General features: G+C 41.5%; 1 protein-coding gene across 4 annotated transcripts in view; it reads right to left on the reverse strand.

Moving 5' to 3' along the window:
* Positions 1-11,324, reverse strand: part of DZANK1 (double zinc ribbon and ankyrin repeat domains 1) — a 34,925-nt gene that overhangs the window by 23,309 nt on the left and 292 nt on the right. For 3 of the 4 annotated variants that reach the window (XR_006289983.1, XM_043544108.1, XM_043544107.1), the window contains exons 2-9: positions 10,856-11,115; positions 9,835-9,959; positions 8,898-9,051; positions 7,827-7,944; positions 6,488-6,584; positions 5,524-5,648; positions 3,959-4,041; positions 3,393-3,510 (exon numbers count right to left, since the gene is read on the reverse strand). Coding sequence is in view for 3 of the 4 variants with exons in the window: in XM_043544108.1 (XP_043400043.1) it covers positions 3,393-3,510; positions 3,959-4,041; positions 5,524-5,648; positions 6,488-6,584; positions 7,827-7,944; positions 8,898-9,051; positions 9,835-9,959; positions 10,856-10,986 (951 nt within the window). In the remaining variant the exon portion in view is untranslated. The remainder of the gene's footprint in view (positions 1-3,392; positions 3,511-3,958; positions 4,042-5,523; positions 5,649-6,487; positions 6,585-7,826; positions 7,945-8,897; positions 9,052-9,834; positions 9,960-10,855; positions 11,116-11,324) is intronic. The other variant, XM_037896210.2, reaches the window with a different exon arrangement.

Below are 11,324 nucleotides of genomic sequence, written 5' to 3' on the forward strand. Positions count from 1 at the left end.
AGCAGATTAAATAAGGAGGCTGCTGCTGTTCTGAAGGCCTGGTGTTTATTTACTATTATTAGAGGAAAACAAGTCCAACACGAGTACTGTACTGACATGTAAGACAGTGTTTGAGGGAGAATATTCTCATTTGTTTCAAACAATCTCTCTCTCCTCATATGTGATCTCAGAGATTACAGGATGGGTTCTTACCAGAAAATACCTGTTGCTTTTCTGTGTCTGTCATTCAGCATTACCCTGCTATGAATCATTTTTTAGGATAATGGGACAAGTGATTTGAATCCCACAACATTATTTATTTTGATCCATGCAGTCTTAACACAGCAGAATCAATGTTACCCATGCAATTATGGTGTACTTATTCCATAGATATATACCATATCATTCAAGGTCCCTAAAGTTCTTCTCTTTCCTACTACTGTAACTCTTGTCCAGGCCTTGGTCAGCTCTCATCTGATATAACCTCCTATTTCCTGTTCTCACTGCTTCTTATTTCAACCCCTACAGTCTATTCAAAATGCCACTGCCAAACTTGTTCTTCTCCTGTCACCCTGACCATACCACCCCTTTCACTGGCTTTCCACTGGCATTCATGTCAGATTCAAACTTCGCATCTTTCCCTTCATTCAAGCTGGGCACTGCCTACATCTCTACTCTTATCTCCCACAAAATGTCCCTGTATGTCTTCACCTCTTTGCACTGTCTTCTATGCTTCCCCTTGTGCTTGGAACTCCCTCTTCTTCATCAAATCATCTCCACCACAAAGTAATAAGGGTCAAATCCTGGCCCCATTGAAGTCAGTGGCCAAACTCTCACTGGGGCCAGGAGTTCATGCTAAGTGTCTAATGTAACATTTAAAAGAAAGTGAAATCTACACTTTGTCCATCATCTGGCATGTGTCTGCATTGTTTAACTAATTATGGCCTCAATATTGCAAACACACACCTAAGTAGCTTTAAGTATGTGACCAGTCTCATTGAAATCAATGGGACTGCTTACATGTGTGAAATTATTTGAGTGTTTTCAGGATCAGAGACTTAGACTATTACTCGTGGCAATGACTATCTCTGTGTTTTGTACAGGATCAAACATCCTGATTACGCTTAATAGATAAGAAATAGAGCTATACACTAGGCTAAGATTTTCAAAGCCACCTAGTGGATTTAGACACACAATTCCCATTAATTCCAATGGAAATTGTGCATCTAAATCAGCCTCATTGTGTTATTGTGACTATTATATGTGTGAGCAAAATCCTAAAACTGTGACAGAGTGCTAGGAATCAGCACCTATTGAAGCACTGTGGTCACTGTTTAATCAATTAGGCCTAGGGGATTAAGAAGAGGAGTTCCTGATGTTCTGATTGGGGCTGGGGAGCTAATGAGCTAATTAGCACATTACGGAGACTGGATAAAAGAGCGCAGGAAGGAAGCAAAGGAAGAAGCAAAGCAAGAAAGAGAAGGAGAGGAAGAGTGCAGAAGGAGGAGTCCTCTAGGAGGAGGGAGACAACTTCTCCCCTACCCTTTGTAACAGGGGTAGTAAAGCTGGATAACATAAAATACTGTGACTGCACTAGTATAGAGAAGGTGGTGGAGTAAAACACTTATAAATGAACTGTATGGTGGTATCTACAGGGTGTCCCTCACCTCTGTTTGCCAGAAGCTGGGAATGGGCGACAGGGGATGGATCACTTGATGATTACCTGTTCTGTTCATTCCTTCTGGGGCACCTGGCAATGGCTACTGTCAGAAGACAGGATACTGGGCTAGATGGACCTTTGGTCTCTCCCAGTATGGCCTTTCTTATGACTCTCTGAGCAGCTTATGCAAAGCAAAGAGGATGGGAGAAGTGTGTGCGCCATCAGAGAAATAATTAAACCATACATGCAGTCCATCAAAAGCATAATATTCATTTTCAACTGCAACAAGTTCAACATTAATGATAGTGCAGCAATGTCAAAACCTAACTATCGCTAATGGGGTGTGCTCCAGCTATAGTTAAAGTTACCTAAGCAGTTCCATTTTAAAGGCTGTTCCTTAATTACTGACAACTGTCTCAAACTTTCACTTTCAGGCTGAAATTGTCCAGATCCCGTCTCTGCCTGAAGGCAGAAAGTTAAGCAACAGGTCTGAGAACTAAAAGAGTAAAAAAAATACACTTTTGCCATGATAACATTATTCTTGCACCTCAGTGACCCTGGCTGAGTTATAACCACCTAACAGCACGTGCATGCTTGGTCCATTTTTAATAACATTTAAAAAAAAAATAACAAGCTCGCAAAATTCTAAAGGAAGGGGGCTACACTATACTTTGTATCACACTGTATTTTGTATTGTATTAAAATGGATCAGCATTAACTCCCAGGTTTATTTATCCTAAGAAATCCGCTGGGCTCAGTGGGAACTGTACAGTAGCTGATCCTCCATTTTAGCTCCTCCTGTCTGATATATTACCTTGAGATCTGCAGAGGTCAAAACCCAAGACAGTACCTGAAGAGGGGTTTCTTGGGCATAGCGGGAGCGTGATGAAGATCCGTTGCTCTCTAGTTAAGTCACACTCCCTTGTCCAGTCCCACTGACTCTTGTTCCCCATCATGAGCACAAGGGAAGGGTTACAACTGATCCTATACCATTCCACTTTCAGTATCAGGTTGCTGATAGATTTATGTGTGGACTCTAGTAATTGCATTTGCTTTTCAAATAGGAGCCGTTTATGGAGCTGAAATAAACAAGACCTACTCTTCCCATGGTATTTAACCCTATACATTGCTCACTGAAGCAAAAAAGCTCATGAATAAGCAAAATCTGAAATTGGTTTTGCTAATTCAGTCAGATTTCTGCAGAACCCAAGAGTACAATCCTGGGTGCAGATACGTTCTTGGGGAAGTTACATTGTTTGTTGGCCTGACCAGCTCATGATTGGATATTGCCCCCTGTATGAGACAGAAGGAGCAAAAGTGTTAGTTGCAAAAGCAATTTATTTTCCAATCAGAGCCTGACCCTGCTCTCAGTGAAGCCAGTAGAAATGTAAGTATTCGTAACTTTACAGTTTCTGAAGATTTGTTGGTCACTGCAGCTCTAATGGGAATCTATATTGTTGCTCTTTTCTGGCACAGATGAAGAGAAAATAATTTATTTTTCCAGAATATGCTTACAAGAACAGATCCCATTAGAAACTTGCCCTGGTCAGCTGAAAGCCACAGGCAAAACAAACCAGAAAGAATTATTATTGTCCCTCCTGCCAAAGTTACTGACCGATATGAAGAATTGTAGAGAGCAGGATTTTCCAACGGAAAGTGTGATGAAAACACAGTTCCCTCAGCAGTAACTTAGATAATTTGTGGAGGCTGATTCTCGAAATAGGAGGGAGTTGGTTACAATTTTTTTGCTGACCTGAGCTCCTTCAGGGGGTGGAAGGCGACACCCTGGCACTGGCAGGATAGGAGAACCACATTCTTGACAGAAGCGAGCAAAGGGATCAGATGGGCGAGGAGCTAAGCAATGTGCACACCTAGAAATAACAGCAAACTGGTTGAACATGTTCTCAATTTGTGCTGCTAAATCCTGCAACCTCCTGTAGTGAAACCCAGCGCAGGGAATCAAAGAGCCTAGACTGGTGAGCACTTACTCACACTTACTGTCTGGGACTACTCCTGGGCAAATGCTCACCAACACGAGAAAGGGCTACATACTGGAATTTTAAACCCAATTCCTCCCCCTCCCCATTCTTTGGGATGTCAGATCACTAATTAAGTTGACATCTCACTATAATAAGACATTATCAGTAAGATACAGTAACATTAAAACAATATGACAACAGCAGTCCCCTTTTGTTAACCAATGTCCACACTTACCTTCCTCATTTCAGTTTAATTTAACAGCATTGTCCCTTCAATTGTTAAAGCAATTTCTCTGTGATTCCCCTACCACAAACAGCATGGGGGAAAAAAACACCTTACTTGAGGAAGTCTGTTTCCCTCTGGATTCTCATTGTCTGGGTGCTTGTTAGACTTTTCCTGCTAGACACTGCGGAACTCATGAACTGAAATAAAGATGGTTCTTTAAGGTAGTGAAACATGCACTGTAAAAATATTAATTTGATTATAAATGACTTATTACCTATAGGCTGATCTACACTGAAAAGTTAGATTGGCATAGCTACTTTGGCAAGGGATGTAAGAAACCACACCCCTGACCACTGTAGCTAAGCCAACCTAACTCGCAGAATAGATGCAGCTATGGGAGTGGAAGAGAGCTGTCAATACAGCTGACTTCGTCTGGGGAGGTGGCGTTCCGACACTGACAGAAAAACCCCTTCTCTCAGTCCAGGCTGTGTGTAAGCTGCATTAGTCTCCAAGTACATTTACAGTTTAGAGACTATGCCAGCATAACCCCAAAGTGTAGATGCAGCCAACTCTAATGAAAGGGTTTTTTCCCCATCAGTGTAGGAAGTCCACCTCCCTGAACTAAGTTAAGTACGTTGATGGAGGTATTTTTCCATTGACATAGCTGAGTCTGCGCTTGAGTATAGGTCAGCATAGCTATGTCTGAGGAGTATGTCTTTTCCACACCCCTGACCATTGTAGCTATGTCCACCTAACTTTTCAGTGTAGAACAAGGGCTGGTCTACACTGAAAAGTTAGGTTGACCCAGCTACATCCCCATATGAATGCTTATTGTTCAAGGTAAAACTCACTGCAATTCAGAGGCTTCAGGTAAGGCCTGCTAAACCAGTGAATTTCATCTGTGATCCACAATAAGGACCTCCAGCTCCTGATCAAATAAATGTGAGTCTTACTATTTACTTTAATGAGAGCAGGATCAGATCCTACATTTTAACAATTTCACCTGTATTTAACAAACAGAAACTACTACTGCTGCATGTCTATCAATCACTAACGAGTTAGAAAGAGAAACAGTAAGAGTCAGTCATCAATTATTTGCTCTGCCTCATCAGTCTTTACTGATGGCTGAGTTCTGCTTTGGACGTTCCTTGAATTATGTATTACAGGCCTGTCACCACCAGCTTGTTTAAATCAGTACTGTACAGTATAGGCAGAGAAGTGAACTAGATGGAAAAAGGAGTGAGGATGACTACGAAAGCTTCAAATATTTTTAATTGTTTAGGGCTCAGTTCTCATCCAGTCCTGCATGGCTGTGCAGGAGAGTAAAGGGATCTCAGGCCACCCTGCAGGACTCACTCATCATAAATCATGATCTGGGGGAACAGTAAAGCCCATAGACCTGAGATTGACCCCAGCAAGCTAGTGCATGGGGAGCGGGAAGAGCCCTCAACCTGCACCCTTTATACACCAGCCAGCAACCATGCTGGTTCTGGAAATGGGCCAACCCAACCAAATTCCCCTGCCTCCAACTGGGTGCAAGGCAGGAGTGCTGGAGGAACTGTGATTCATAGGCCTGTCTCTGACTCACAGCTCCTTTCTGGAGCTATTCCCTCACACTGGGCTGAGAGTCAACTCTCAGCCTAGCCCTTATTGTTTCCCCCAGTAACTGTTTAACTTACCTGGGACTGGTGTGTTGGTGGTGATGAGATGGACTTTTCTCCATAACCTTGTGTTTCCAAATGACCATTCACGAACCGTGGCCCTTTCAAAGACTTGTGGACAGTTCTTCTCTCTACCTCCAAGTCTAAAATTACAGGCAAATTTCATCCCATCATTCCTCTATCATGCACTTCAGAAAAACATGAGATTTGGTTAACATTATGCCACATGTAATCCCAGGATCACATCCCAATATCTAAGAACAGTTCTAGCCGTTTTGGAAAAGGTTCTTTGGCAAACAGTTTTCTGGTAGTGGAAATCTATCACAAGTTCCTCACTAACGAAGGGTTTCCTTTTGCATTTTCCCCTAAATTAAGATTTTCTCCTCTCCTAAAACCTCCACCCAAAAGTAAATTAGTGAGAGATGGCATTAGGATCTTATGCTCTTAAGCAGGCTCATTTATCATAGCTATGGAACAATCAGCTTTATTTATAGCATGAATAAAATCTGAGTTAAGTTTTCATTTTTGCCTTGTGGTATAATCCTGCACTCCTTATGCAGGCAAAACTCTGAAGGCCCTCGACACAATTGTGTCTAAGACATCTGAAACTCCCATTAACTTAAATGTTTGTAGCGTTGTTGTGGCTGTGTTGGTCCCAGGATACGAGAAGGTACGAGACAAGACAGGTAAGGTGATAACTATTATTGGACGAACTTCTGTTGGTGGACGGTACAAACTTTCAAGCTTCAAAGAGCTCTTCTTCAGGTCTGGCGAAGGTAACCAGAGTGTCTAAGCTAAATACAAATTGGGACAGATTGTTAAGCATAAGGGGTTCTACAGCACATGGGAACTCACAGAGAATGCTCAGTCTCTGAGATATCTGTGAGATTATCTGCAGTTTCCTGCAGAGAACAGAAAAATACACTCCTACCAACTACTTTCAGTGGGGTTAAGGTCCAATTTGGCTTTAATGCAGTCATACCTTGAAACTCTTGGGCTGTATCATTCCAGCTGGATTTGCTTTCCACATTCACTCCTTTCTTTTTTAATTTTGTGACAGACAGTCCACCTTCCAGCTCCTACGAATACAAAGATTACCTGTCTATAGTCACACATGCACACACCTTAGAACACTGAATTGAAACACGTGCCTGTGCTCAGTCTAGTCATCACTCGCCTCAATTATTGTCGCCTCATCTCCTTCGGCTTCCCTGATAACAATATCATTTCCCTCCAGTATGCCTTAGGTTATGTCTACACTACAGCGCTATTGTAAGGTCTCTCATGTAGCTGCTCTATGCTGATGGGAGAGAGGTCTCCAGTCGGCTTAATTAAACCACCCCCAAAAAGTGGCGCTAGCTATGTTAGCGAGAGAACGTGTCCCACCGACATAGCACTGTCTGCACCAGTGCTTTTGTCAGGGAAACTTCTGTCAGTCACGAGGTGTTTTTTTCACACCCATGACCGACAAAAGTTTTACCAACAAAACTGTGTAGACATAGCCTAAAACACAGATGCTAAAATGATCATCCTTCCCTTACCCTAACTACATGGAAACTCCCCTGAAGGGACTTAGGAGGTGTCCAGGTCTTTGGGTTGGGAAAGAAAAGGTATGGAAGGAGGAGGGTTGTCACTGCACTACCAGACCACCCTCACAGTATAAATTTCTTCCTAACCAATGAGATTTGTACCCCGTGGAGATAGAAAGTGGGTGCAATCACAGCATGTGGTGGAGTGCAAGAACTATAGTAGTGCCAGGCAGTTGCAGTTGGTGGTGGTGGTGTACAAGTGGGACCAGATTTCTTGTGCACATTCCCCCCATGCACACCCAAGCAGCAGGGCACAACCAGGCTCTGAGTAAGAATTTCAAGATTTGGCCCTTTCTGGACTTCTCGTTTTCAGATGGTTAATTTTTCTAATGAGATCAGAACAATCCCAGAGAAAACATTACAGGACACGTTGAAGTGTTATTTCCAAACGAAGTCTCTGTATAAACCTTTCAGTTAAACACAATATTCCCTGAGCATGATGAATGGTAAATGTTGTAAGTTACTAGAAACTGAAACAAAACCATTCTTGCATAATGTCAGCAGCTCATAAGTAAAAGAGATGTATCACAATAGTTTTAATTGGCTGTCCCAATAAAGAACCAACCATTCGAACTTTCATAGATTTCAATACCAGAAAAGGCTGAAAACAACAAAGATGGGCAGATAAAGAAATAAAAGTAATGAAACTCTACAGCTACCTGGATTTTGTCTCTCTGTAATAGAATACAAAATGTTATTGTCAAACAGGGATCTACCATTGCTGTAACTTGCCTGGTTGGAGAGGTCTTTCAGAAAATTCTCATCATTATCTTCATCAGCAAAGAGTATGTTTGGTGGCTCATATTCTACCAGAAATACCTTTGTTACAATGGCACTCTCCCTGCAGTCTCTGAAAGTTAATAATCAAAAGGCTACAGATAGCTAAAGCACAAAATTATGGGTATTATTAGAAAGGAAATCAGTGGTGAAAATGGGTCTTTTATTGAAACTCCTCCTGCTAGCCAGATTACTATTTCAGCAAGCTGCCATGATCCCTTCATACTCCCAATCAATAAGTGCTTTTAAAAAATGATAGGAATTCTATGTATGATAAAAAATTACCAGTTTAAAATGGTAAAAATATGGATAATTTTAATACCTGGTTCCCTTTCACATAAGATATTCCTGATATACCTTAATCCATGTCCTCCTTCTGTCCTTGTTACTGTACAACTCCCTTGTGAGGGGGGAAAAGGTGGTATGCTCCACATTATACATAATGCCACATGGAATGGGAGCACTTACCTCCAAAGCTGAACCACAGTCAGCTTGCCATTCCATACCATTCATTATATGTCATTGCTGACATTTGATACCACAGACATTCACTGTCCATGCCATTCATTTAGCAGGGGATGAAGAGCTGAGAACATGTCTTTTCACAATCACAACAATAAAAAAAAATGTATGGTCTGGACAGCGATACCAAGAACTATATATAAGCCTTGATTTTGCAAGTCCTTGCACAGGGAATGCACGGTAGTTTCACTCCAGGGCAAGTATGAGCAAAGGCAATTTGTCCCTGATCCATGGTTGGGGCCCTAAGCACCACTGCAATACAAGTAATTACTATATAATAATAATAATAAATGTTCTGGCATAGAAGATACTGATGTCCATACAGAGGAATACATGAATATTAATTAGATTGTAAGCTCTTTGGAGTAGGGGCTGTCTTTTTGTTCTGTGTTTATACAGCACCTAACACAATGGGGTTCTGGCCCATGACCGGGACTCCTAGGCACTACAGTAATGCAAATAAATTACAATAATTATAATGCACTATAGACAGTTGCTACTTACTTGGTGACTGCCAGAGCTTTTACTGTTATTTTCCCATCAGGTAATCTGATAGGTCCCTTATACTTAAAAGTGTTATGTTCTCCATAGCCAGGTCTCCTAAAGAGTTCTGGTTTACTTCTATCTAAAGTGTAATATATAGTGACATCAGGAGTATCTGAAAGACATGAATAAGATAATTACCAAAACTGTATTAGAGCCGGTCAAAAATAAGCCTCACTCCTGCAAATGCTTACACATATGCTTAATTTACTCACATGAGCAACATAAGGACGTGAGTAAGGGATTGCAAGATTAGGGCCATAATGTGTGTTTTGGTTTTTTCCCTTTCCCTCTCTCCTCACAAAATTTGGTGACAAAATAATCACAATTTCATTACAGGACATTCATCTTCTCACAAAAAAGTTGCAAAAAGGGTATATGAAAATATGCACAGGTTCTACATGTGGCATGTTCGGATATGAAAAATGATCATGGTTGAAATATAAAAGTTGGAATTTCAAAACTGAGACTCTTGCTAACAGATAGGGCCTTTTCAGTGAAACTGACCCACGCTATTTTCAAGTACCAGTTTTGCAAAATCACAAAACAGAAAATAATCAAATTCTAAGATTTTCATATTTCATTGTGACTATGAAACAGACACAATAGCACAGAAATATAAGGCCCGGATCCTGCAAACACTGACACATTTGAGTTACGTTACACACGAGTAGCCCTATTAGCTTCAACAGGACTAGTCACATGAATGAAATTAAGCATGTGCACGTTTGCAGGATAGAGATGTAAAGGATTAATTTATGCAAGGTATTTATGAAAATAGATACTCATCAAAATCACAATAAAATGGGAACGCAAACACAGTATCAAAAAGTGAGAGTCAAATGACAAAATAAAAAGAACAGGGTTTATAGAACAGATTTAAAGCTGTTGTTTATACCTGATTTTATTTCTACATGTGTATTTGTGTCTATTTCATGTTTAACCTTCCCTGGCAGAGGGAGTCGAAGTGGTATAATTTGAGGCACTGACACTGAACCAGCAGTCATTTTTCTTAGTAGTGATCTGAAAAAATAGCAGATGTTTCTTTTAAAACGTAAGAGTAAAGCAGAAATGAATCTTCATGCAATTTCACACCTCTATTCCACCTCCCTGAAAAAAGAGAACATTAGATGCAGTAAATTGTTAATCCTTATAACAATAACATTCTTATTTGTTTTGCTGTCCATTGAAAATTTTTTCCTATTGAACCCATCTGAGCATGCTAAAAGCTAATCAAAATTTTGACCAGTTCTGCAACTCTGGAATTTTGGACAGAGTGTGAGAAAAGTACCACTACTTTCATTCCAATCTGATCTTCATTGCATGAGTTTAATTGATCTCTGCATACACAGCTGAAACCAGCTTTGCCAAGGTCAGCCCTGTCCATGAGGTGTCAGTGATACATGCCGGATCTGAGTGACAGTTCATGAGATAATCATGAAGAGTGTTGGCCTTGTTTATAATAGATGTGGCTCCATCCATCTAATATCTCATGCAGGAGAAATCAGCTACTTATTTCACTATGTCTATATGAGTGCCTACATGGAACCCAAGATTATTTGCTGAAGAGGACTAAAATAAGGCACTCTCTGCTATTCCTGAGTGGTGTCTCGCCTGCAGTATATTAGGACAAATGATGCTGAACTTGATTTTGTCCTGGTTTGCAATGGCCAGCATTGTGTCAATGAACTTAATTGCGAACAACTGTGCTTAGAGATGATAAAGTGTATAATATAGACAAGCCCCTAATGTAGGTCTTGGGTGGTTATGTTCACAGCCAAAGGCCTTGTCTACACTAGAAAGTTCTGGTTTTACAATCAACTTTCCAACCCCCCTGCATGTCTGTAACATGTCACACATAAAACTACTACCCACTCTGCACAGACAGTCATTCGTTCATGAGAACACTGGGATTGCACCTGTTCTGATCAAGGGTAACTATAGTGTCAGTCTGCACTTCTGTATTGCCTGTACAGACAGCAAGCACTGTTAGAGCAATTTCCAGCAGTGCCATTACTCCTCCCACCAGATACGCCCTGGTGCAGCACATTTGCCAGAATCTGCCACCTCGAGCGCAGGATTAACAGATGGCAGAACCCTTCCGATTGGTTTTCTACCACCCTCAGGTGGCCAGCTGACCACACCGGTTTATTTGAGAAGCTGGATGGCTCTTATGCACCTGCGGGAGGCAGAACCAAAAATGGTAATTCTGTTGGTGCACCGAATAGGTTATTTTACCGCATTCAGAATAAATGCCAAAGCCGGGCAGCCACCCGCAGCCCCTGGCTCTGGTTGTTCTACACGGCTCCCCACGCCCCGGACACCCCCCACCCGGGCTCTGGATCCCCCCGGCCCGCATCAGGTTCCCCGGACTCCGGACCCCCCCCA

The sequence above is a fragment of the Chelonia mydas genome, chromosome 3, assembly GCF_015237465.2.
Source record: "Chelonia mydas isolate rCheMyd1 chromosome 3, rCheMyd1.pri.v2, whole genome shotgun sequence".
In the NCBI taxonomy this organism is placed as follows: Eukaryota; Metazoa; Chordata; order Testudines; family Cheloniidae; genus Chelonia; species Chelonia mydas.